Consider the following 27,387-nt stretch of genomic DNA (forward strand, 5'->3'; position numbering starts at 1 on the left):
CGATCACCATAAGAGGTCGAGGAGGAGGGCTATGGTTGGTAGAAATTAATTCCTTCCGTTGAGACCTTTCATTAGAGTACCATGAAGGATAAAACTAATTCCACTCCCCCCCCCTCTCCCCCACCACCTTGTACTTTGATAAGAGGACATAAAAAAGGGCAGTAGTTGGTAGAAAACGGTTCCTTTCGTTGAGACCTTTAATTAGAATACAATGAGAGATCAAATTAATTTTTAACCCCCCCCCCCCCTCAGGTCCCGTCGCTCACTGATCTCGAAAAAGAGTCGCACGGGAAAGTTATAGTTTGTACAAACCAATTTATTTCGATGAGAGCTTTCATTAGAATACCATGAAGGGTAGAACCTGGGGTAGAACATGTGTTTATCCCCCCCCCCCCCCACATTTTCAAAAACAAAAATTAAAAATTAATTTGATCTCTCATTGTATTTTAATTAAAGGTCTCAACGAAAGGAACTGTTTTCTACCAACTACTGTCCTTCTTTTTGTCCTCTTATCAAAGTACGGTGTGGAGGGGGAGAAGGGGGGTGGGGAGTGGAACTAGTTTTCTCCTTCATGGTACTCAAGGTCTCAACGAAATGAATTAATTTCTACCAACCGTAGCCCTCCTCCTCGACCTCTTATCGTGATCGGGTATATTCCCTTATATCACAAGAACGGAATGTCGGAAGAGGGTACTCACAAAGGGCGATTGAGACGTCTGCAAGAAATATATCCATTGGTGACGTCAAAACAAAAGCTATTTCGGTTTAAAAAAATGCGCTTTATCTGCACAAGAGTTGTGCATCATCTATACTTGTTTGTATTTTGTTCGGAAACAAATTTTAAAATTCAAGGTATCTAAGATAACTATCTTAACCTACCTTAAGAAAATCTCTCAACCATATCACCTCCGGTTTCGGATCCCCTATAACTTCACAGCATATAATCACATTATCTCCCTCAAATGCATCTGACGATCTTGGCTTCACCAAGAACTTTGGCTCCTTTGAATATCTAAAGCAGAACGTGTAAGTGACGCCAAAATTTGACACTGAAAACCCTTACGGAATGTTTTCTAATCTTTCGATATGTAAGCCGTTAGGTACACCTTCTTCCCTTTGCAAAATTTCAACTTTGACATCGGTTTCCGTTCTGCCCACCTCATTGGTACATATGCAAGTATAAACGCCGCCATCTTCCGCGCTTGCTTCCTTGAGAACCAACGAAATTCGACCGTCGTGTGCTAACGACATGCGGGTCTTGCGGTTCGGTCGCAGGCGAGTCTAAAAGGTGAATTACAATGACAGATTTTGATAGCGATTTACTCACCCCATTTCTGTACCAAAGAACCGTAACCGCCGGATATGCTCTGACCCTAACTTCTAAGCGTAACTCTTTCCCTTCCAATACCTTAATCACGTCGGGCTCAAACTTAGCTAAGAATTCGGGGGGGACGTAGTCGTGAATTCCTTTATCGACAATTAACTTGCAGTGGCAGGAGACTGAGCCGAAGAGATTTCGAGCCGTAACGCTGTACGTTCCGGAGTCGTCCAAAATGGTCTTATCAATCTCCAAGGTGCAGAATTGGTCATCCTGTAAGAATTTATGCCGATGGTCTTCGAAGACCTTGCGCCCGTCTCTAGACCACTCGATTGTAGGGATCGGAAAACCGCCGATTTGGCAAGAAAGACGAACTGGAAACGATACTTCAACTCGTCGATCGCGCAGCCTCATCAGAAATTGCGGAGGTGCTTCGGCAGTTGGCACATTGACCTGCAGACTGCAAATAAAAACATTTAGGGACGTTTGGGTAGTCGGTTTAACGTACAATTTCAGATCGGTGTCCGCTTTCAGAATTTTGGGATCGTTCACGACGTAGAGGCGAGTGAAGGTTGAAGCTCGTCCTACTTTGTTGGCCGCTTCACACATGAAGCAACCGGAATCACTCATTTGCAGATTAGATATCGTCAAAGTGCAGACGTCACCTTCATAGGTGGTGCTGTACCTTTCCTCTTCGCGAAACTTGATTTCCTTTCCATTGCGACACCAGCGCATGCTGATATCTTGCTCCTCGCAAATCTAAAGTAGCCATAATTAACGTTTATTTGATGCCGGAAGAGTTTTACCTCACACTGCAGTACGATATCGTACCCCTCCAAACCTTTCACGTGCCCCGGTAAATTTTTGACAAACTCTGGAAACTCGGCGCAATCTTCTATGGTAATCGGACACGTTTGCACCGACTCCCCCCATCCGTAGCGGTTCCTAGGCGTTATTCTAAACTGATACTCTCCATCTGGATTTAGATTAAACACGTCAAAATTGGTGCTGACCGTCTCCCCGAGCTGCTTCCAACGGGCGCCTTCTCCGCCTGGTAGCCACAAGTCAACTCTGTACGACAAGACCGGGGCGGCTCCTTTGTGTTGGGGCTTGTTCCAAGATAATGATAACCAATTACGTCCGCTGTTAGTCACGACTGGGTCTCCAAAAAGTCGCCCGGGTACATCTGAAACGTGACTGCAAAATTTGAGAGAGCTAGGAGCGTTTACCTGTGAAGTAACGACGCTCGTAGTAATTGGCGATATTTTGCAGAATGTCGTGAGGACTTTGCCGTTCGACGGACGAGGCTCGTTCCCTTAAAACTACCGTGAAAAATGCTCTATCACAGCCGTACCGGTTCCTGGCGAGAACGCAGTAGGTACCCATATCCTCTTCCCTTACTCTCTTCAACGTGAGTCGCGTGTAGTCATCGATCGTTTCGCCCATTGTCCGATAATCGTTCGTGATGTCGTGTAGTCCTTTCATCCAGGTAACTGAAAACAGTTGTGAGCGAATGGCGTTTCAAGAGGAACGCTTACCTTTTGGTTTAGGATCCCCGCTTAGTCTAAAAGAGACCACAATATCATCACCAACTCTTACGGATAACACTTTCTCGGGTCGCGACTTAAATATGGGAGGCTTCCCGCCTCTAACCGAAAATGGGTCAACAACGTGCAGGTAGGCTGACGTCTGTATGTGACCATAAAAGTTGGAAGCAGTGAAGCTGTATTTCCCCGAATCCAAATCGGTTGCATTATCAAACATTAGACTGTAGACCCCGGATTCGGTGAAGGTCTTATGCCTTGGTGACGATTTTGGTAACGCCTGCTTGTCTTTGTACCATGTGACCACCATTGGGGAGCCCTTAACCTCCACTTGCAGAGCCCAAGTGCCGCCGGACGGAACGAAGTTGTGCGCCAACACACCGGAAACGTACGGACGTGCGGTTTCCACTGGCGCGTGTTTCACGACGACGTCTCCGCTACCCTCAAACTCGACCTGGTGCGAAATCTGGTCCTGCCATTCCGCGTTTTCAGCCCTGCAGAGATACAGCGCGCTGTCCGACTTGTCCGGATTTTTGATCAGTAGCCGGCAGATCCCGTCGGCTAAATAGTTAACCGTGTACTTCTCCCCGGAGCAAATCTTCAGACGATTTTTGAACCATGCGATTGTCGGGGTCGGTTGTCCTCTAACGCGACATTCTAGTACCAGCTCGTTCTTGTCGACGTCGTAGCTGTCGGTAATGCCACGAGTAAAGGTCGGCGGTAGATTTGACCCCTCAAAACCTTTGAGTATCTTCAAGTCGGCCTTCGTGGTGCAATAACCGTACTTGTTATTCACAATGCAAGTGTACTCTCCCGTGTCTCTGACAGTTGTGTTCAGAATTTCGAGAGTGAACAGACTGTCCGAAGAGTAGACCTTGTATTTCCCACTGTCGAAAATCGGTGATCCGTTCCTGAACCATTTCACGTCCAGAGGATCGGCCCCTAACGCTCCACAGGTCAGTTTAATTCGGGTTCCGTCGCTGGCGTTTAGGTCTTTTAAGTGCGTAATAAAATAAGGCTTTTTAAACGAATTTTGAGGTTCGCTTTTTGAAACCGCTTCCACAGAAATTGTTGGTGCAGCAGTCTCTGTTCCGTTTTCGATGATCGTCGCACTAAGAGACTTCTTAACTTCTTCCAACGCATTACCTTTTGATTCTTCTTCGCCTTTTGCAATGATGCTACAACCCTCTTCCGATTTTTCGATCTTCATCGCAGTCTTTTCAGCAATTGGTTTTTCGCTTTCAGTACTTATTTTTTTGACTTCTTCAGTGGCCTTTTCTGCCTGTGCATCTGATGTAGATTTGCTTACACTCTTCTTGCGAATTTTCTTCTTCTCCTTCTGTTCATCTTGTTTACTGTCTGTAGGCTTCTTCTCCTCAACAACACTCGTCTTCTCCTGTAACGAATCTGCTTTTTCGGAAACCTTCTGGAGATCTGATTTCGCAATCTCCTGGAGTTCTGCTTTGTTAGCCACGTGCTCCTCTCCATCTGCACCTGATTTTACTTTACTCGTTTCTTGCTCCATTACATTGGGTCCTTCCACGGCTTTATCTACACTAGGCCTCTTTTCTGATTTCGGAGCTTCCGTCGGTGGAGACGGACTTTTTGTTGATTTTTTCTTTTTGATGTTATCGGTTTCGCTTACCTTTTTCTTTGATTTCAATTCACCTGGCTCAGGCTCTGCTTTATGTTCCTTTTTGCTGTCGACTGCGTCATCCAAGCTTTTGATTTGACTGGGATCTTTTGTTACGTCAGCTTCCTTGGGCGGAGATGTACTTTTCTTATCAGTTTTAATCAATTTGTCCGTACTAGGCTTAGTTGTTTCGGTTTCCATGGGTGGCACTACAGTCTTTTGATCTTGTTCAGTAGCAGGTTCAAGCGCAGACTCTTCTGGCGGCGATGGGCTTTTCTTTCCAGCTTTGACCGTTTTTTTCTTACTATCCATGGTCGTTTCGGGTTCGTTTATTACTTGGTCGACAGTAATGTCAATGGTCTCAGTTTTCTGTTCTGTCTTGGGAGAATCTTTTGACGGAGAGAGGCTTTTCTTTCCAAGCTTGTCAGCTTTTTTCTTACTACCCCTAGTCGTTTCGGGATCACTTACTTCCTGGACAGTTGGAGGTGCCACAGTTTCTTCAACACGATCAGTCTTTAATTTTTCTGGAGTAACTTTCAAATCTGATTGTTGATCTTTTTCAGCAATAATCTCGGTTTTCTTTTCTGTTTTGCCGGAGTCTTTTGACGGAGAGGGGCTTTTCTTTCCAGGCTTGTCAACTTCTTTCTTGCTACTTTTGGTTGCTTCAGCTTCGTTTACTGCCTCGTCTGTTGGAGGAACTACACTTTCTTTCCCATCCGCTTTATCTATCTTTGGTTCTGCTGGAAGATCCGTTGAAGGAGGCTTGTGATCTTTATCGGCAGTAGCTTTAGTCTCCTCTTCTCTTTTGCTGGAATCTTTCGGCGGTGATGGACTTTTCTTTCCAATCTTGTCAACTTTTTTCTTACTACCCCTAGTTGTTTCCGGCTCACTTACTTCCTGATTCGTTGGAGCCACATTTTCAACACGACCAGTCTTTGATTTTTCGGGAGTAACAACAGTATCAGCTTCCTTTTCTGTTTTGTCAGAATCTTTTGAAGGAGAGAGGCTTTTCTTTCCAATTTTGTCAACTTCTTTCTTGCTACCTTTGGTTGCTTCGGCTGCGTTTACTGTCTGGTCCGTTGGAGGAACTACACTTTCTTGACCATCGGATTTATCTGTCTTTGGTTCTTGTGGAATATTCTTTGTTGGAGTCTTGTGATCTTTGTCAGTAGTTGCTTTAGTCTCCCCTTCTTGTTTGCTGGGATCCTTTGGCGGTGATGGGCTTTTCTTTCCAATCTTATCAACTTTTTTCTTGGTTCCTTCAGATTCGTTTACTGTCTCGTCCGTTGGAGGAACTACACTTTCTTCTGGAAGATCCTTTGCAGGAGCCTTATGATCTTTGTCAGCGGTAGCTGAATCTACAGACTTAGTCTCTGCATCTTGGTTGCTGGGATCCTTTGGCGGTGATGGGCTTTTCTTTCCACCCTTGTCAGTTTTTTTCTTACTACCCCTAGTCGTTTCGGGTTCATGCTTTGGTTCTTCTGGTATAACTTTGGAAAGAGTCTTTTGTTCTTGTTCAGCGGCTGTAGCCTTCTCTAATTTTTCAGAATCTTTGTCAGCAGTAGCTTTAGTCTCCCCTTCTTGTTTGCTGGGATCTTTTGGCGGTGATGGGCTTTTCTTTCCAATCTTGTCAGCCTTTTTCTTGGTTCCTTCAGATTCGTCTACTGTCTGGTCCGTTGGAGGAACTACACTTTCTTGCCCATCCGCTTTATCTGTCTTTGGTTCTTCTGGAAGATCCTTTGCAGGAGTCTTGTGATCTTTGTCAGCAGTAGTTTTAGTCCCCTCTTCTTGTTTGCTGGGATCCTTTGGCGGTGATGGGCTTTTCTTTCCAACCTTGTCAGCCTTTTTCTTACTACCCCTAGTCGGTGCGGGTTCACTTACTTCCTGGACCGTTGGAGGTGCCACAGTTTCTTCAACTGATTTTTCGGGAGTAACTTTCGAGCGTGACTTTTGGTCCTTTTCAGCGACAGTTATGGTTTTGTCGGAGTCTTTTGGCGGAGAGGGGCTTTTCTTTCCGAGCTTATCAACTTCTTTCTTGGTTGCTTCTTTTATTGTCTGGTCTGTTAGGGGAACTACAGTTTCTTGACTATCCGCTTTATCTGTCTTTGGTTCTTCTGGAAGATCCTTTGAAATAGTCTGATCTTTGTCCTCTTCTGTTTTGCTGGAATCTTTCGGCGGCGATTGACTTTTCTTTCTAGCCTTGTCAGTTTTTTTCTTACTACCCCTAGTCGTTTCGGATTCATGCTTTGGTTCTTCTGGTGTAACTTTGGAAACCGTCTTTTGTTCTGGTTCATCGGCTGTAGCCTTCTCCAATGTTTCAGAATCTTTTGGCGGTGACGGACTTTTCTTTCCAGTCTTGTCAGCTTTTTTCTTGCTACCTTTAGTCGTTGCCAGTTCACTTACTGGTTGGTCCGTTGCAGGAACTGTGCCAGTCTTTGCTTCGACCTTTTGATCTGCATCAACAGATTCAATTTTGGCTGAAGATGAAGACTTGAGGTCATTTTGCTCCTTACCATCGTTGGCTGTCTCACTCTCGATTTTAGGAGATTTTGGTGGGCTCTTTCTGGCCACATCTTCGATCACTGGTGCTTCAGCATCCTCAACTAAATTGCAGCTCATAATGAAGGCAAATGTATGGGCCACGACATCTAGAGGCCTACTCATCCGACTTACGTCTAGTGAACACGCTCCGCCCCTTTCACTTCCTTCAGCGCCTCCCACCTTCAATTTATTTAAGTTACCGCCCAATTTTGTTGCTGTAGCCATGTACGTTTCCAAGTCTCCTTCCGTTGGAGACGTGCCCAAGCAGACTGTGATCTTTGCATTAGTCAGTGAAATCGTGTCAGCCATAACGTCTAAGAAGATCTTGTCGGGAATAACCCTCAGTATCGTCTCCAGATTTTTCTGGAAGTCCTTTTCTTTGCTAAGGAATGAAGTCACGTCCTTTTCGTCAATTTTCTTTATTGCAGACTTAAAGCTCGAAAGTGACAATTGATAATCTTCATTCTTATTTGTATCGCCTTTTTGAAGAGTAGCCACGTTGTTGCCAATCTCAGTGAGACTATTTCGAATCTCGCCCAACAACCTCGCAACACCTTCATCAATTTGTACAGGGCTGTGCACCAGCCTCTGTTGGATTTTCCCAATTTCTTCGACCACATTCCGGAACGGAGCACGAAGAACGGCTAGATCATCTGGTACTGTTAGCGTACGCATCTCACCCTTCAAATTGGAGAGGGAACCATATAAGGTACTTCTGTCTGTCAAGTTATCACAGAGGTGCTCCGTGAGGCTGGTTAAACTCGCAAAGTTTTCTGCCAAGTTTTCCGGAACAGCTAAGAGGACTTCTTCCAAATCGCTCAATTCGTGCTCTAGACCCATGAGGGGGCTTTCCAAGTTGGACACCGCCTCAACGGTTGGAAGCGTTGGAATAACCTTAAGAATGGTTTGCCGGAAGTTTCTCAATTGATCCAAACTTACTAGACGCTCTTGGATATCACTCACAGCATTCATCACCGACTTCAGGGGTGATACTAATGGCGTCAATATCGTGGCATTTTGCATTTCATCAACAACCACCTTTAAGGTTTTGGTAAGTTGCGTTGCAGCCTCGCCAACTTCGCCTTTGTTTTTCGGTGGTAGAAGTAAAAATTTTTGCAAGGGTTCCGCGATGGTTCTAATATTCGTTGCCTGCTCAGGGTTGACATCCGGACACTTGATAACCTCGGTTTCTATGCTGAGCACCACATTTTTCAGGTTTTCCAATGGTTGGTTCAACTTGTGGGTGACCTTGGCCTCAAGCCGCAAACATGCTTCAACCGCACCTTGAAGGCAGTTCAAAACGTCAACATCGTGTCTATTAACGTTCTTAATGCACTCGAGCGGTGTCACTAGCTCTTCAAGTAATTTCCCGGTCGATTGGAAAGTTTCCGATTTTGATGCAACAGGAGCGATTGCGAGAATTTTATCTTGCAAATTAGTAATGGCCGTGTTGATTTCAGACTTGTCGCCCTTCTCGCTGATTGCGAGCAGAACCGCGTGTAAGGGACCTTGCAAAGCCTTGATCAGCTCTCCTTCTCGCTCAGAAACGTCTTTAGCTCCGCCACTTACTTTAATGGCCGCCAGACCTTTTTCCAATTTTTGCAATGTGTCGCTAACACTTTGGCAATGCACCTCCGCTTGCTTGGGGACGGTGCGCCCAACCTCTTTCCACTGTAACGCCAATGGTTGTATGGCTTTTGTTAAACACTCCACCACTAACAAGTCTTGCCTAGGTTTGTCTTTGATTTCCTCCACGGTTTTTAGTAACGCGTTTATCGGTTCAGCCACAACCGCGAACGCAGGCGTTTCGGCCGAAATTTGTGCAATTTTCTCCGACATAACTTTGAGAGCCTGGGCCGCTTTGAGTGCTTTGGTTTTTGTGAGTTCTGACATATCGGGAATGGTAGCGTGGACGTCACTGACGCACTTGGCTATTTCTTCAAGTGTAGCTCCAGAAACGTGCCTGCACTCTGGTAATACCACGCTTTCAACAACGCTCTCGAGGGCATTCAACGGTTTTTCCAGGTTTTCAATTTTGACATCACGCAAATTCTCGACATTTCCTCGAAGAATCTCGAGCTGTTTTTCCACAGTGCTGATCACACACAAATCTCCCTTAATACGATCCAGGTTGACCTGTAAGTGTTGCAAATCGTTTTCCTCGCCAATTGATGTAGAGACCGCGGCTATTCCCAGAGCTAGGTCGTCGTGGTGAAGATGAAGGACATCGGCACTTGGAATCTTCTCCAAAACGTTTGCCAAATGCGTTAACGAATCTGACACGTCTGCAGAGTTAGCGATGTTAGTGTGTTTGACTTGTGTTAAATTAGCGCCGAACGTTTCCAGCGAGCTTGCCAATTTCGCCAAGGGAGGATGGGACGTTTGCAAAAGATGCTTCTGAACCGATGACACGGACGTTTGCAATCTTTCGATGGAGCTTTGGAGAACGCCAGCTGACTGAATCGCCTCCTCCACCTTCGTTACTATCGCTGACAGTGCATCGAGAGGTTTAACTGCGGTTACCGTCGCCCGCTTTTCGGTGGTGTCAACTGCCATTTTAACAAGACTGGATTTCAACAGCTCAAGCCCTTTATTGAGTTTGGGCAGTTCCAATTTGAGCACGCTAGGTTTTTGGAGAACGTTCGTGACGGCCACCGATAACTGTTTCAGGGGTCTTTCCAAGTTCCTCAAATCTTTTGCTTCTATTAACTCGAGCGGTTCAATTAAATCGGAAAGCGAGAGCAGTCCCTCTTCGGCAAATCGGTCTAAGTGCTGAGTGTGAGTGCGCATTGCCTTTATATCGGATTTAAGCTGAATTATCGGCTGTTTCAGTGAGTCTAAGCGCTTGGTTTCCACTGAGGAAATTGAAGCCAGGACGTTCTGTAAGGGCTCAACGATGAGTTCGTTCTTTGCAAGGCCAATTACGGTACCAACGTCAGTCTTTAATTTTGAAAGTTCGTCTTCTACCGCGTCTGAAATTACAGCTGCCCTTCGCAAAGCACCGACGTCGGTCAAAACTACTTGTAACGCCTCCTGAAGATCGACAGCAAGCGTCTCTAGTGGAGCAAGGTTGTGCTCGAGCGCCTGTAACGGTTGCGACAAGTTTGCAAGCTCAACTGGCTGCATCTCCTTGAAGCTTTGTACTTCTTGCTTCAATTCCTTCTGCAATCTTCTCAACGGGTACACAGTTTCCTCGCCGAGGTTAACGGCTGCATCCAGCGCGACCTTCAAATCTTCAAGCGGTGTCCTTATGCTTTCAAAAATTTGAAGCTGGGACGGTTCCTGGATGGTCTTAATTACGACTGATTGCATCGCGATTAAATGTGGCAAGACGACAATCATCTCCTCCTTGCGAGGAAAACCTCGAAGAGTGTCAGCGCGGTCTCTTAGAGCATTTCCTAACGCACCAAGTGTTTGGGCCACCTCTTCGCCTATATCGGGCATTTCGCCGATGATAATGTTTTTCTCCACGACAGTCAAGTGGGTCTTCAGATTTTGGCAGGCCTTCTGCAGGTCGTGCCAATTTTCCGTGTTTTCCTCCAGTAAAACTAACGCCTCCTGTAGTTGTTGGCTTAAGATCAGATCGTGACGTTCTGATTTAGCATGTAGCTTCTCCAATTGCTCCGCGGTGTTCGTAAGTGCAATGACTAGCTCTTGAATGGGCTCGGAGAGTGCTGGCGAAATTTCAAACTGTCCAGCGTCTTGTAGTATCGATTCAACCCCCTTGCTTAGCGAGAGAACACGATCCTTGGTGGGGCCGAACTGTTGGACGTCAATCGCCGCTTCCACCACGTTTAAAATTGACTTATTCACGGCGTCGGTCGATGTTAAAGCCACCCCCACGTCTTTTAATGGGCGAATTATTTCGGAAACCTTCTCCGCCGTTGTTACTAGGAGTTGGCTATCGCGCTTGGATTGCACGTCATCGTTCAAACGCTGGAGCTCATTTATGGCACCCAGAACTTGTTCGGCGCCCGGAGTCACAAACGCTTCCTCAACTGACCGAATAGCATTCAACATTTGACTCCAAGCAACTTTGGAGGTCTCTGGGGTTAAGTAATGCTCAATTGAGTGCCTCGTGGCAATAACAGCCCGTTGCAGATTGGCCTTTTTTCCTTCTACCAGCATAGGTCTCTGCGAATTTTGAGCAATGCCAGCAATGCAAGCTGCCAATTCCTTCACGGCGTTTTGAACGGGTTCAATGTTTTGGTTCGGCTCACCTTCAGAGAGCTGCGCCTGTAAACACTCCGCGGGATCTTGCAAAACGATAACGCTCCGCAGTTGTGGATGGATTTGGAGAAACTCTTCCTTTTTCAGTGCCTCAATGCCCGAACGCAAATTCTGCAAGTCGGCCTTTAGTCCCTCTGGTTGCGATACGGTGAAAAGAGCTTTGCGCAGTAACTCACTGAAGGAAATGACTGCTCGTTGTAAATTTTGCTCACCCACGAGAGTTAGAGATCTTCGAAAGTCTTCAACTTGTAAACACAAATCGTACAAGACATCGGCGCTAGTCTCAGGTACGCTGTTCAAAACCGTCACAGCTGTCTGGATTTGGCCGATTACCGGTGAAGATGCGTCGAGTCGTTCAAGTTCAGCTTGCACTTCGCACAGTGCCGATGATAGTTTCTGAGCAGCCAAGGACTCGTCGACCGACTGAACAGCACTGAGAAGTTTAGACCATCCCAAGTCGGCGATTTCTGCCTTTTCTTGGTGATGCGATTGCAAATGGTGCTGAATGGAAGATTTCGTTGCGACAACTGCTTTTTGGAGGTTTACCACTTCCTGCTCCAGAATTACCGGCTTTTGAACGCTATGAGTAATGTTCGCAACTGTAACTGCTAGCTCTCTGATTGCGTTTCTCACTTCGACGTCATCGTCTTGGTGATGTTCTGATGCCAATGACTCTAATGGCTCTTCCAACTTCAACACGCTCAGAATCCCCCGCTGATTCTGAGCCATTTCCGTGCACTCCGCTTTTAATTGCTGAATATTCATTTGCAAGCAGCGCAAGCCTGCCATGAGCGGTTGCGCGAGGTTCACCTCCTCTACGGCTGATTTAAACGAAACCAAAGCGCGTTGAAGCTCTGGTAATTCCAATGGTGCAACTTCATACTTGCGAACCGCGGCGTTCAATTCTTCTGCAGGTTTGCGCAATTGGCGCAGCACATCTTCCTCTGCACTCAAAATGCCATCGATGACCTTGGCAGTGGCCTTTGCCTCTTCTGCGATTACCGGATGCGCGTCTAATCCTCGAACACCATCCGCAGTCTCGAGCAACAGATGTTGAATTTCTTCTGCCGTCAGGAGACCTTCGGAGAGAGCGTCGGCAACTTCTCCCACCGTTGTCACAAGTGGTGTTAGGGCACCAAGCACGTCTGGTTTTTGGGAACAGTCGACGAGCAGTAATTTTCCTACCACCTCCACGTCTTTCAGCGCTTCCGCTGTTGACAATTTGCCCTTTTCGAAATCCTCAACCGATTTTACCTGGGCCAAGCTGCCCAGGGCGATATTTAGTTGAGCAAGTGGAGTTTCAAGCACGTTTACACTCGCAGCGAAAAGCCCCCGAAGAGGGGTTTCCAGATTTGAAATTGCTTCTGATACATCCTGCGCTGTTGGAGACCCCACGTGGAGAGTTTGTGCAACGGCAGTCTGCAAGGTTTGGAGGGTGTGCTTCACCGTGTTAAACTCCGTGGGTTTGTTAACAATCTTTTCAACGAGATAAGTAATCGCCTTGCACGAGGGGTAAAATTTCGAATCCTCCAGGTTTTGCAACTTACCCACTGGAATTGCTTCCACCTTTTCCTTAAACAACTTGAACTCTTCTAGTGGAATTTGACCCTCAATTGCCTCCAACGGCTTTACAAGACTTTTGAGTAAATACCCGTCGTCATTGGAAAGCGAATCTAAGTCTTTCATTTGCGACCGCACTATCCGAAATCCTTCCGTTACCAATCCAAGCTCGTTACCAATCACCTTTTCGATGCTGGAGAGGGTGGAAATGAACGATTTCAAAACCTCAGACAGTACAGCACATTTGGGCGTGACTGCGCATACTTCTAGCGCATCTTTTGCCGATGTTGTCAGATTTTCAATCGAGCCAGCGGCTTTTAACGCGAAAATTTGCTCTTTAAAATTGGCCATCTTTGCCGCCGAATCGTCTTCGACCTCGACAATCTCCATTTCCAACAATTTATTGATCAAGTTCACTAACGGCAAATGCATGAACACCATTGGTGCGTTTTCAGGTGTAACTTCCACCTGAGAAATGTAAGAAACTATTTCGATAACTGACGCGCTCAGTTCTTCACTGACGTTAACTTTGAGTGACGATACCTTGGCCATTTGAGGTGTTGGATGTTCACTGGTTAGAGGCAGAGTTTTATCCAAGTTGAGAGAGATTCGCTCGAGTGAGTGTTTAAAGCTTTGTAAAGCTTGCTGGATGTGTGGCTGCTGAATTTGGAGCAGCTGAGAAGACTGAGGCGAGTTTTGCAACTCGACAATGATCAGTTCTAGCTTTTGAGCATCGACCTTCAACGACTTAAGTTGTGCGTCTTCGAAACATTTGAGGCTTTGTTGTAAAGTTTGTAGCGGCATCTTTAAGTTGGTCACATGAATCACTTGCGTTGGCACCTTTTGAGTTTGGATACGTAGCCGATGCAGCTGGCAACGTAAGTTCTCCATTTGTATACATTGTATGTCACCGATCACAGCCGTGAGGGATTTCGCAAGCTCATCCACGACCAATTGAGAAGCAACCACCAGTTCTTCGCGAAACTCTTCCAATGTAGCCAAAATCGGTTCCGGTCGGAAGTCTTTGTTACTGGCATGGCTCACTTGTGAGCTTAACTTGGTTATCGTCTGTTTCACTATTAAAATCGGTTTAATTTCGCAGCCTGATGTCACCACCTCCGAAAGCTGGGACAGATTGGGCTGTAACTGAATCAAAGGCAGTGCTTCCTCTGAAATGCTCGCCTCCTGCACACGATGTTGCAAAAGTTTAAGACTTGACGATAGTTGTGCCTCTTCACTTAACTTACTCAGCGCGTCAGACAGGGTACAAAGCACCGAATTTGGCAAACTTTCTTTTAGTTCCTCACTTACACTTTGCAGTGCTTTCGTAGCTTGCACCACGTTAGAATAACTCACTTCTTCTGCCTCCGCAGTCAAAAGCATCTCACCTAGCTCGGCCACGGCAACGGACAGCTCTTGTAAGGGTGCCGCCAAGGCATTCGCTTTGATTTCATCACATTTGACAGTCTGCAACAGCTCGACCAAGCTGGCTAGCGATAGCATTCCGGCCCGGACCGGCCCTTGTAACTTCTCGACGTGAGTTTGTAACGCAACCGAAGCCATCTGCAACTTTTGTACGGACGCTTGCAGCTTCTCAGTTCCCAACTGTTCTTCCACAACACGAAGGTCGACAAGTAAAAGTTGTACCGGTTCCACAAGTTCTTGAGACAACTTTTCAGACGCACTCGTTAAGGCAGCCCTAAGATCTTTAGAGTCGGCGCGACTGAAGACGTCTATTAATACATCGAGATCTGCATCACTTACGCCATCAGTTGCATCTAGGCGTGCCAGAAATTGGAACAGTGGCGGGCCGAACGTGGGGAAAGACGTTTGAAAACCGCTGACAGAATCTTTTAAGTGCATTTTACTTTGAACCTCGCCGATAGTGGACGACAAATGGCTTAGATGTTGCACAATTGGGTGATGTGCCATTGGAAGGGCCACAGTAAACTTTTCGGCGACGGTCTTCAAGTGGGCAAGCGTTTTGGTTACGCGTGGCTCTTCGATCGGGGCCGTAAGTGCTTCGTTCAGGCTTGTAAAGCTCTCCTGAAGGAGTTCATTTACAATTCCACACTGCGGCAAGACTTCCCGCAACGCGCGTAACGGCTTCTGCAAAATGGAAATCGCCATAACCCGTTGTGGCAAATGGGCTATCGTCTTTTCCAAGCGCACCAAAGGATTTGCTAGTGATGCTTGTTGTTCGCTAATTTCCTCGCAGGTTCTCGAGAGCACCTGGAGAGGCTCGACTAGTACGGCTTCGCTAAGGGTGGCGGAGAGAGCGTTTGATGCAACACCAACGTTGTTTAAGCATTCCACCATAGCTTGCTGGGGCACTGCTACTTTACCCTCGACGACCTGCAGAGATTGTTTCAGGCCCTTAATCGCGCAATCTAAGTCCTTCAGTTCTTGAGAATCCGGCAGTTGCGTAGAACTTAGCCCGCTCTCCAATGCGACCAATGGGGCTTGTAGTTCGGTGATGAGCACCTTGGTGCCTTTACTCTCGATCGTTTCCAATGCAGCAATTTCTTTCTTTAATGCCAGTGTGGCGCATTGCACGTCCTGTTGGATGCTATGTGATAACTCTTCTGCAGTTGATATGATGGCGTTGAGGGGGGCAACGAGTTCTGAGTCAATATTTAGTAGAATTGCGCGACATTTTTCAACGTGAAAACTGGTTTGGTCAGTAACCAAACAGTCGTGTAGTGCACCAAGTGATTCCAGCCGAGTCTCACTGTCGGTGGTGTCCAAAACGTGAAGCAATGCTTTTAGCGGTTGTTCCAATTTGGGCAAGTTAATTTGTAAAGTAGTAATCGGTTGCTTGATCTTTTCCAGCATTTGCTTCTTTGCTTCGGCTTGTGTTGCAGAATCTACGAAGGCACGAAGAGGCGTTGCCAGGACATTCAAATGCTCACTTCGTTCCAAAACCGGTTGCAAATTTGCAAAGTGCTCCAAGTTTGCAGATGGATTTTCAGGGAAGTTAACGTGTTGTACCCGATCTTGGAGGTCTTCCAGTAAAACAACTTCCTCCACGTTCATTTTCTCTTCATCGATGGTTTCTACAGATGAAATCAACGCGTTCAAAGGTTGACTTAGAGTCCTCAAGGAGAAGTTGGAAGAAGATTGAATCGTTGTCATTAACACTCCTAACTCCGACAGAATGGTTTTCTTTTTACTCTTGGCTGCTTGTGTTGCGAATCCAGATTCCACTTTGTTAATTGCGTCCATCAGGCAAGTTAGTATTGGTAGGGACCCCGATGGAATTGACTGACAAACCGTGCGAAGATGATCGAGCGAGTTCCGCAAACGAGACAGATCACCAGATTCCAAACTCGTGGACAAGTGCTGGAAGCACTCTTCCAAATTGCCTACGCCTTCCGTAATTGCGCAAAATTCTTCGCCTGTTAACTGGCTTGCAAAATCCTGGAACGGTGGCGCTAGCTCCGCAACTGGAAGCTCGGAAAGTCGTATTGCATTACTGAGCGATGCAACCTGAAGTTGCAGTTTCTCCTTTTTGTGTTGTAGATCAGTTTGCTTTTTTACTTTTGCCAAGACCTCATGTATAGGAAGGTGACCACTCATTTGTTGAAGCACCTCGGTTACCTTCGCGCACTGTTGCAAATCATCAGGATGTTCACTTAGATCCGACAATGTAACATTCAAAAGTTCAAGATTATTTTCAAATTCCGCCGGATAACTCTGGATGCTCTCCAATGGATGGCGAAGTTCAAGAAAGCTTGTTAAAATCCCTTTAGATGGACCGCTGAAGCTTTCCATTACCTTTGAAAGATTTTCAAGTGATAGTAAGACACCTTCCAGTTTACCTGACCTTTCCAGTTTGGCTTCCGTATCAGTAATCACTTTCAGCAAACCTTGAAGTGGTGGTAACAATTTTTCACAAATCGGTTCATGCTCTAATGCAACGGTCACTAACTTCAACTGCCCCACTACTTTCTTCTTGTCCGAAATTTCCAACGGCAACTCTAGTAAGTTACTGGTGGCAACCTCCAAATCTCTCACCTGTACTTCTTCGACCTCCTCCAAGGTTTTCATATTTTGAAGCGCTTCCACAGCTTGGGACAAGTTTGTAATGACGCCTTGGTGCGCGGTATCTGAAAGGGTTAAGCCTTCCAGTTGTTTGCGAAGGGTCTGCATTTCAGATACAAGTTCAGGTGAAACTAAATTCGTCTGTTCTTCAACCGTCTTTGTCAGCTTACGTATTTCATCAAATAACGACTGCAAATCATTGATCTCGATTGGAGAGTTTGGCACGAAGCTTTCAATAATGTCATGAAGAGCACCTAACGCTTCAATTTGCACGGATGAACGGCAAAGTTGAACAGACTCTTTCAGCTGGCTAAACTCAATCTGGAGGCTCGAACCGGAGACTTCTTTAATGTCGTCCTTAAGACGACTAAGTGATTCGGCGAGTGCTTTCAGTTTCTCTTTGGCATCGATCCTCTCAAAAACCACAATGGAGTGGTCTAAAATTTCCCGATAACCTGCAACTTTCTGGTTTTGGGCAGACTGTATCTTCAGGTCGAAGATGACCTTGATTAAATTTTCAAGCGGCCCCGAGAGTTTTTGCAGGAACGATTCGCTCATTGCTGCACCATCAGTTAGGAACGTTTTCAAGCAAACCGTCACGACCGCGTTGTGAAGGGTGGTAAAGGGCTCGTCAAAGTCTTCTACTCGTAAACTGGAGGTAGAGGCAAGTGCGATGGATAAGGTGGATCGTAACGAGTGGCTGATACTTTCAACTATCGGCACCTCTTCGGGCAACATTTCCTGACCGTTCGCGCCATGGAAAGCGTCCTGTAAGGCTTTTAGCGGATGTTGGAGATTAGCAAGTAAACCTAGCATCTCAGGATTCTGATTCGTCATAAACTTAAGGACTTCGTCGACACTTTTTGTTATCATCTGGAAAGCCTCACGTTTACTTTCTTCACGTTCCTTTTCGGATTGATCCAGTGCGACTTCAGCTGTTGTATCTACTTCTGCATTCATTTGTTCAGCAGCCTTGTTGTCAAATTCCTTCTGGCTGATCTCTTCCGATCTTCTTTCTTCAATTGTCGTATCAGGTTTGGTGAATGCTGTTTGTTCGAGAATGGAAGATTCCTTTGATGCGTGATTATCGAGTTGTTTTTCATCACTCTCTTCTTCACTTTGCACTAGCGCTATAGAGCCATCCTTTGATTTATCCTCATCTAGTGGCTTTGGATCCACCCGGACCACGTCTTCCAATTGTGTTTCTTGAGGAGTTGCGGCACCAAGTAATTGAGCAATTTCTGGTTTTAGTGATGTGTCATCCACAACTTGTTTCTGGTCGGCCAATTTGATTTTCTCATCTGGTAGTGTCGTTGGCTTCACATCTTCAGTTGTGTCAGTTGATTCATTCTTTTTTTCTTCGTTTCTTAGTTCTTGTTTAGTCTGATCGCCCAGTTGCGCCTCGTGAACTTCTACCAACTTTATTTCGTCACTTGCTGCAGTAACAGGTTGCTCCGTGCCACCTTGCACTAGCGGTTTAGAGTCATCTTTTGATTTATCCTCAACTAGTTCACCCAGGACAACGTCGTCTAACTTTGTTTCTTCAGTAGTTGCAGCAATAGGTTGTTGAGCGGTTTCTGGTTTTATTGGTGCATCAACCACAACTTGTTGATCGGCCAATTTGATTTTCTCATCTGGTAATGTAGACAATTGCAGATCTTCAGTTGACGCAGCAACAGTTGTGCCAGTTTCTTGTCCTTCGTTTTCTAGTTTTTCTTTAGACCGATCGTCCAGTTGCGCCTGTTTACCCTCAACTTCTACCAACCTTGTTTCGTCACTTGCTGCAGCAACAGGTAGCTCAGTGATGTCAGTGCCACTTTGCACTAAGTTTGTAGATCCCTCTTTATCATCATCTAGTTTCCTTTGATCATCCCGAACAACGTCTCCGGCCTTTGTTTCTTCAGCAGTTGCACTGGTTTCTGGTTTTATTGATGCATCATCCGCAACTTGTTTTTGATCAACCAATTTGATTTTCTCTTGTTTTAATTCCTCTTTCAATTTGGCATCAACGCCTTCTTCCTGGCCAACTTTGATCACTTCACCTTTCTCTTCGTCCAGAGTTGCGCAAAGAGGCAGTTGCAACTGAGCCATTTGCAAGTATATTGGCATGGTGTCGGAGTACTCAACTCGCGCAATCACACCTTTTTCCGCTTGGGAGGCGACCAGTACCTTCTGAATTAAGTGAACAACATCTTGCAACTTTTCCGCCGTTTGCGGAACTCCACGCTCCCCCAGTAACAAATTCGAGAGTTTCTCCTGAAACTGCTTTAACGTGGTCAAACTGACCCCGTTGTTTGTGAACTCCTCCACAACCGTAGCCAAGTTATTGATTACAGTGTAATCGTTGAAAGTGAGTTCATCTTCGATGAACTGAATTTGATCCAGTAGCTGTTGTAGTCTATTTATAAGTGCGATATGCTTTAAATTACATTGCACCAGTTGTTGTTTGACAGTAACGAGAGAGTGCTGCAAGCGAGATACTTGATCAAACTTAAAAACCTCGACAAGCGGTTCAAAAAATAGGGGGGCATCTACGATACCCTCTTGGATCTTTGAACGAACTACGGAAACTGGTGTAGTTTCACCTGACAACTCTTGGCAAATGCTACTGATGATGTCAATTGCACCCGTTGACACTTCCTCCGTCGGAACTTTACCCAGACTCTCAACCACTAGCTCGATTTGTGCTGACTTTTCGGCCATTATTGGAATGCCCTTCAAACTTTGCAGCGCTTCAAGAGTATTCTGCACAATCGATCGCTTTTCTTCCTCGGCCCGTTCAAACGCGCCGACATATGCGCAACAGTAGCTTTCGATTAAATTAGCCACCTTGGCAGTGGCAGAACTGCCTACCAAATTGTGTACCTTGGCGAAGTAGGCCTTGACCTGATCTTGGGTTGGTCTGTCATTCAACAATTGAAGACTTTCAGCTAACATTTCAAGCGCTCGATGATTTTTACTGTCAGGTACCAAAGAGTTCAGCTCAGTTTGAATGTTGGTAAGTAGCTGATGAGTTTGTGACGTGTCTTGGTTGGTCCCCAGTTTTCCAGACGATTCGCGCAGCGAGTCTAAAATGATATTGAGAGATGTTGCATGGGAAAACTGTACAGACTTTGCGTTCATGCAGTCGTTAACTACAAGTGCAAGCGTTCTAAAGATCTTGATCATCCTGGATTTACCAGGTAGGCTCACAAGATTTTGCTCCAGTTCATCCAAATTGATTTTGATCTCGGCGCTACTGTGATCAAAGTTTTCATTGGTCGTCGCAACTAAGCTCTCTAGTATCCGTGCTGATAGTTCTACTAAGCGGGCTTCCTGGGGCGATATTTGCGTAATTACTTCCGATTCGTTTGCAATCGATCGCTGGAACTCCTCCAACTGATCATAACATAACCCCTCCAGTTGAAGATTAGCAATTAAACTTTGAATAGGCTGCATATGCTTCATGACTTCCGCCTTTCTCATCTTAAGACTGTTGTCCAAAACCACTTCGACGGTTTTTACAACACCTTCAACCAAAGGTACTATATCAGTGAGTGGGCGAATTTTGTGCAGAATCTCGTATGTTTCGGAAAGGTCTCTGATATTTCGACCTCCAACTTCCAGCAGGCGGCCATTCAGATCGGTTAGAATTCCCTCGACGACTTGCAAGGAGTTCATCTCATCCGAACTCAGTGGATGGTGCAAGTCGAAACATTGTTCGAGCAGGGTTGCTAAATTCTTAATCGTTTGCGTTATCGTCATTTGCATCTCCTTGTCGTTTACGAATCGTTGGGATTTCGCCAGAGACCGTTGAAGATTTTCCACGGACATCGCGATTGCTTGTATAGGAGTGACCTCGGTGTTTGGTTGAACTATCTCCGTGATACTTTTGGCAATTTTTTGGATCGACTGCAAGATGTTGCGCACCGGAGACGTGGAGCCCAAGATTGACTTGAGCAAGTTGAGTTCTTCGATGCTTTCTTCAATGTTCTGAACGGAAATCACTGACGAGTCGTGGGGTTTTTCTAAGTATACGTTAAGGTCTTCCACGACTTTGTTGCCTACGAAGATTGCAATCTCGTCCTCTTCTTTGAACGTGCCAATTTTGTACGAAATGTAAGGCAAGTTGCTCTGTAACTCCGTTATGCAAATTTGTATACCTTCGATTTGGTTTATTTTCTCTTCGGTCATGTTTTTCTGGCTAATTTTAGTCAGAGTCGCGGCGATGTGTTCGAAAGTTTTATCTAGGACTTGAATTATTGGGTGCACTTCAACCTCGATTCCTTCTGATGGAGCCGCTTCGGCATGGAGACGTGGATGAGTCAGTATACCTAACAGAGTATTCCTAATTGTGTTGAATGGTGATTCTTCGCTGACGGTTAGCGCATTCACTTCATCCCGCACCAGCTCCAGTTGGTTTACATCTCCATTTTGCAAAAATACTGTACTCATGACATTTAGGGAATGCTGTAACGTTTGTAAGAACTCCCTGTCGGTACCACTGGCTCTTGGTATTAGTGACTCTGTAACATTCCGTACGCTACCAAACAACTGCCGCAATCTATCGGGTACGAAAGGCTCATGGACCGACAATAAATCTTGCAACGACTGCAATTCTTCCTTGAGAACCTCTTGGTTTTGAATCGTAGATATTGCAGCGACAACCTCCTCAAATTGCACATGTAGAGCGCTAATTAGCAAAGATGTCGACGACTTTGCCAATTCACGAATTTTACTCAGCAAATCATCACGGGCACCCCCACCATCGGCAAAACACTGAAGGTACTCCTGCACACATTGCAAATACCCCTCTTGGTCAGTCGAACACTCTGCATTCCTCCGGAAATCTGCCACTAAAACACTGCTCTCCCTTCTTGCCATTATGGCATCTCTGATCAAGCTCAGCTTCTCCACTAACCTTGAACGAACCAAATCTTCCTCTTTCCCTTCCAACTGTGTCAAAACGGCGGGTAATATTAATGAAATGTTGTGGATCGGATTGGCAATTACGCTCACGCTAGGGTAATCACCGAGGGAGTTCTGTACAGACGTGAACAATTCCAGTAGCCCCTCCTTTGGCATGGCGTCCCCTTCCACGAGCTTGCCGCTTTTCGACAAAACGAACTTGTCGACCTCTCGCATCGCTCGGCTCGACTCCAGAAGCACCCGTTCCTCATCGCGGTTTAAATCCGAATCTAATAAATCGTACGCCGCCGTTTGCAGGGTGCACAGGGACCTTTGCAGTTCTAATATTTGAATGTCGCGGACGAGTGCAACGTTTTTGGATAGGCACTGTGCGCTCTCGGCCAGTCCTTCAATTGCAGTCGACGGTATGAGCCTTTTCTCCAGCATTTGACACACCTCCACTTCCAGTTGATAAACTTGGAGCGCTTCTTCACTTTCGGCCAGGGTTTTTACGTGGTCTACAGCGTGCCTCAGTTCTCTAACGGAAGCCTTCTGAAGCCGATCGGATTCGATACAGCTACGCAACTTACGTAAAACTTGACCGTTTGCCTGAAGCTGACTTGTGGATGAGGATTTGTGAGAGTCCTCAATTGCGACGTGCAACTTCTGTAGTAGATTGCTCAAAGCTTCGTCTTTCAACAGAGGGCGAGCGAGTAACGCGTGTAGATTGTTAGTCTCGTCAATTGCATCAGCAATACACTGGGCCTCGGCGACGAACTTTTCCGATAACTGAGCCAGCGGGCTCAAGTCATTTTCTAATTTGTGCTTCAAAGTGTCGAGCATCTCTTTGTTTACGTATTGCAACCCCAAGCAAGCGCACAATGGCTCTAACACGTGGTTGGCTTTGACAACGCGTTGCTTCTCATAGGGAGCTTCGCTTACCAAGTTGTGTACGAAGTCTACCGCCAGCGGAAACTCCTCGAACTGTCTCAGCATTTGATTATGTTCCTGTAGTTTGGTACCGTAATCAGAAAGTGTCTTAAGTAAGGCTTGCTTTTCTTCCAAGGCTTGGCACACCTTTAACACTGGGTCAGTCAAGCTTTGGGGCAGAGCTGTTTTTAAATTAGCGAGGGTCTCTTCATTTGTAACCAGAACACAGTCACATACTGCACCCACAAAAGTGTGCAAGCCTTTCTCACCCTCATATGCTTTGGGCGTCTCCAAGAGTGACACGTGCAGGTTCTGTAGAGCCTTCGCCAAAGTCTCCTCCTTGACTGACGCCAGTGACTCTTTAAGTCGATCCACTGTCTTGTTTAGAACTTGTTCATCTAGCAACGCAACGGATGCCTCACAAAGCCTTTCCAATACCGGGCGTAAGTCACTTGGAATGCTCGCCACGGAAGCCTGCACCTCCATTAGCCCACCTTCTAGATCGGCCTCTTCTCCCCGATTAATAAGCGTAGACAGCGCACTTGAAAACTTATTGCTGGCACGAATACACATCAACCCCATTTTAGGAAAGGTTTGGGCAAACTCGTGTAGGGTCGTGAGGTAACGCTCCATCTTGTCACTTTGGTTAACACTTAAGCTGGTGATGACTTCCTGCATCTTATTGTACTCTCGATGAAGATCTTCGAGATCACCGCATACTTTTTCACAAGCTTCGGGCAGCACACTCAACAACGGACAAAAAGGTGACTCCTCTGGCACCTCCACCAGTACGAACTGAAGCTGCCGTACATTGTCCTTTAGGTTTTGAAGCGCTTTCTCCGGATTTTCCCTTTCAAGACAGGTAGAGAAAGTGTTTAAAAATGTATTAGTGTGATCAACACAGATTTCTTCTTTTTCAGATAGTTGCCCTTTTTGAGTAAGGTTGTGTATTAGAGTTGAAAGTGTGCTTTGAAGACTTGAATCTGATACGGGAACCAAATTTTCGAATTTTTCACGTAATTCCTCCAACTTTGAGGCGCACGGTATTGGCGCGGCACTTTCGAGTAGACTACTCACTTTGGCACACACTGGAGGTAGTGGTTGTAGAAGTGGATAACAAAGCGATTCCCTTGGCATACCCTCGACCAACTCCAGCATTTTGCTCTGAACGTTTTTCAATTCGCGGACCTCGCCGACGGATTCAAGGCAAGTCGATAGCGTAGTTAAATACTGAGTAACTGCATCAATGCACCCCCTGTCATTTGCATTCACCTTGACCGCTCCCAGTGTTGATATGGGCTCACGAATCGAGTACTGTAGGTCTTCAATCGCGTGAAGAAGGTCAACATTCTTCAGATTAATCTTGTACTTATCTAAGTTCTCAGTTAACTGGGACAAATTTGGAAGTGAGTGATCAACCTCGCCTAGTGGCAGTGAATCAAATATGCGACCCAGCTCCAATTGAACGCAACCTAACCTAGTTGCAATCTCACTGATATTGGAAGTGGCTAACTGACTGACATCTCCTTGAAATGATTGTATGCAAGACTTCGCCTTTTCTAGAATGCCCAAAGGCAACTCTTCGCTTGTCTCCTCTTGGACCTTTGACGCTTTCTCTACGTGCTTGGATATATTGGTCAAATTCGCAACGGCATTGTTTACCAACGCAGCTTCTTCCTCTTTTAAATTGCAATCGCGGTACTTCTTAACAATTACCTTAGCATCCTTTAAACCACTCTGCAGTCGATTCAAGAACGACTCAGGCACTGCAAAGTGTCCCAGAAGCGTCGCCGTCTTCTCCAGAGATTTTAGCGCTTTGTAAACCGGCACGTATGGGAATTTGAGTAGGGCAGTTGACCGTAAGTGCTCACTCATTGCCGCCTTCGTCCCACTCAAACAGGATTTAACCGCACTAACAGTTGGAGTCAGCGTATCTACATTTGCTAACGCCTCGTCCACATTGGCTACAAACTCCTCAGGCCCCCCATCGGACAAAGCCTGAATTAGCAAAGCGAGTGAGTCCAAGACATCCAACTCAGAATTGGTGACATCGCAATTCACCGATTCGGCAGCGATGATTTCGAAGAGATTCCCGAAAGACTCATCTAAGCTCGCGGAGGGTGCGACTTTCGCTTTCACTTGACGCATTCTCGCCGCAAGCGCGTCAAACACCTTTACTCGTCGCGCTTTCAACTGCTGCACTTCCGAAATGCTATCGTGAAGCTTTACTAAACACCTAGACATTTCGTCCGACACCTCGAGGTCGAATGTGTCCACGAGGTGCTCACCGCCCGTGGTCTCTTTCAGTTTCTCTATGCAACTGATCACCTCTGATGCATTTTGCAGGATCACTTTGTCGGTAGATTCTTCTAAAGCGGTGAGCGATTTCTCTAGCTCGAGCACAGGTTGAGCAGTAGGCAAATTTTTCACGGCGACAATATTCCTTTTGATCTCCTCGTAAAACCTCGGTGCCTCCGCCAGCTCTTCCTCGATAATATCCCCGGGAGCAATTTGGTGCCTGATAAAGCTGTCCTCCGTGATCGATTTCAAACGTTGCTTTGGCGCATGTGCCACGCTGCCCGTCATTTCTCTAATGCTCTCCTTAATCTCGTGCGCTCGCGCCTTCACCAAGAGGAGGTGATTGTAAAAGGTCGACTCCTCATCCAGCGCTTGCTTGTCGACATTAATGCTCTCCTCCAGAATACCTAGGTCGGCAATTAAGTCGTCCAAGGCGTCTACCGTTTGGTTGGTGGCCAAGTCTAAAATTCTGCTATTAAGCAGGTCGATCGGACGTGACAGTGTGTCCAGCGAGGACAGGGCGTTCTCCGTCTTAATCAAGTGCGCCTTCTTGAGCGTCATGCAAAATTCATTCTGCAAGCTTGTCAGTTCGCGCAACACGCCCAGGATTGCAGGATCGAGGGTTTGTTTCTGTACATCTTCAATATTCCACAAAAGCTCGTCGAGAGATCGAGACATGTTTTGTACGACAATGTTCGTCAGGTGTTCCAAGATATCCTTGACGATGTCTTCGGTAGGTAACGAGGTAGCGTCGGTTTCAGTCGTGTCCGCTTCGGATGCAGGAATGTTGGTTTGTATCTTGTCAAGACATACTAGGATTTCTTCCACTGGAGTCGTGAAGGGTTTCAGAATGGATATGTCGGCCAAATGCTGATCGGTGATTGTTTTCTGCTTCATCGTATCCATGTTTTTAATTAGATCAAACACGGGATTGATTAACTGATCGGTTAGCGCTATGCAGATTTCCTGAATTATCGACTTTTGGCGTATGGACGGACGCGAGGCGCGTTTGGTGATGATCTGCATTTCATCGGAAAGTTTCTCTACGTGTACGGGAAGCCGTTCTAGTATCATACCGCGCACAGTCGACGCCGTTGGATGCGAATCTTGCCTTTGAATTTCAGCGGTAACGTTTTGCAGTTCGTTGTGGATTTGGTACACAACATTCGATAGCCTTTGAACTATGCCTTGGGCCGTGTTGCTATCGGGGACTGCCTCTTTATCCCCCAGCGAGGTCGTACTGTCAGAAAAGTCTTCCTTTTTAAGCGGAAAACGTAGATCATGCTGCATTTCTTCCAAAGTTGTCACAACCTCACTCACCAACTTAGCTGACAGAGAGAAATTGGCAGATCCAGTTCTGTACTGCTCCTTCTCCAGCAAGGTAATATTTTCCACCAACTTCAAGCTTTCGATCATATCACCACGAATATTATTGCGTATGCTACTGCAGGTACGCTGAATTAATGTATGCTCTTTTCCTTGGATTTCCAAACATTTCTCGATCAGCTTCAAATGCTTTTGCGTGTCAAATATAGATGGCGCTATCAACTCGATCAGTGACAAACTACTGTCTGTATTTTCGAACCAAGCACTGAGACATGTCCGTATGTCTTCGATCGGTTGGGTAATGCTACCAATTATTTCCAAACTCTTGGTAGAGCTGGTTTTGAGACCCGAGTGATCTTTCCGAATTTCCTGCAACGCATCCAGCACATATCGCAGGTGCTCTTGCAATGACTTGCAAATTTCGACTTCCTTTTCTCGCAGTACGGCGCATCTCAGTTTAGCATTTTGTTCGGCTCGTAAACCATCGCCTTCTTCGCCCTGAACGTCCAAGCTCAAAATCTTTCTCTCGACTTCATCTTTAAACGTAACGTCGACGACTGGCGTCTGCTCCGCTTCTTCTCGGGTGTGAAGTTTATTCACTCGCAAATCGGAACCTATCTCGTGAGTTGTTTGTGGAGACAACGGCTGTCTTTGCATATCCACGTCTTCAGTTAAGCTGGTGGCTTCAGACATTGAGTACTTGGCGCTTTCGTACCGACTGTCCAAATCAACTTGTTCCGATACACTACCCTCACATACGTCAGACTCAATTGAGTCATTTTTAGAAAGACTGTAGTAGGTGTTGGTCCTTTGCGAGTCGAGCTTCCGTCGCGGTGGTCGCACTGGCGGCTGTGAATCATCGACGCACGTCTCCTCGGTAACAGAAAAGGCTTTCTCCACGTCCATTTCCGTACGCAAATCCTCTTCGGCGGTCGCAAAGTACTCCTCGGAAACGTCGATCACAACGGCTTCAATCAACATATTGCCACTATTGGAGGATTCCTTGGTGAAACGAAGAGGAGGAAGCTCGATGATGCTGTGCTCTAAAATACTAATCAACATTCTGCCAATTGTAG

General features: G+C 46.1%; 1 protein-coding gene across 5 annotated transcripts in view; it reads right to left on the bottom strand.

Annotated features, from left to right (window-relative positions):
• Positions 1–27,387, bottom strand: part of LOC116172464 — an 80,266-nt gene that overhangs the window by 30,561 nt on the left and 22,318 nt on the right. For 4 of the 5 annotated variants that reach the window (XM_031489685.1, XM_031489681.1, XM_031489683.1 and 1 more), the window contains 7 exons: positions 2,857–27,354; positions 2,548–2,811; positions 2,125–2,504; positions 1,827–2,077; positions 1,328–1,778; positions 1,064–1,281; positions 880–1,012 (listed from right to left, as the gene is read on the bottom strand). In XM_031489685.1, coding sequence (XP_031345545.1) covers positions 880–1,012; positions 1,064–1,281; positions 1,328–1,778; positions 1,827–2,077; positions 2,125–2,504; positions 2,548–2,811; positions 2,857–27,354 — 26,195 coding nt within the window. The remainder of the gene's footprint in view (positions 1–879; positions 1,013–1,063; positions 1,282–1,327; positions 1,779–1,826; positions 2,078–2,124; positions 2,505–2,547; positions 2,812–2,856; positions 27,355–27,387) is intronic. The other variant, XM_031489682.1, reaches the window with a different exon arrangement.

The sequence above is a fragment of the Photinus pyralis genome, unplaced genomic scaffold (genome assembly GCF_008802855.1).
Source record: "Photinus pyralis isolate 1611_PpyrPB1 unplaced genomic scaffold, Ppyr1.3 Ppyr1.4_LG5, whole genome shotgun sequence".
In the NCBI taxonomy this organism is placed as follows: domain Eukaryota; kingdom Metazoa; phylum Arthropoda; class Insecta; order Coleoptera; family Lampyridae; genus Photinus; species Photinus pyralis.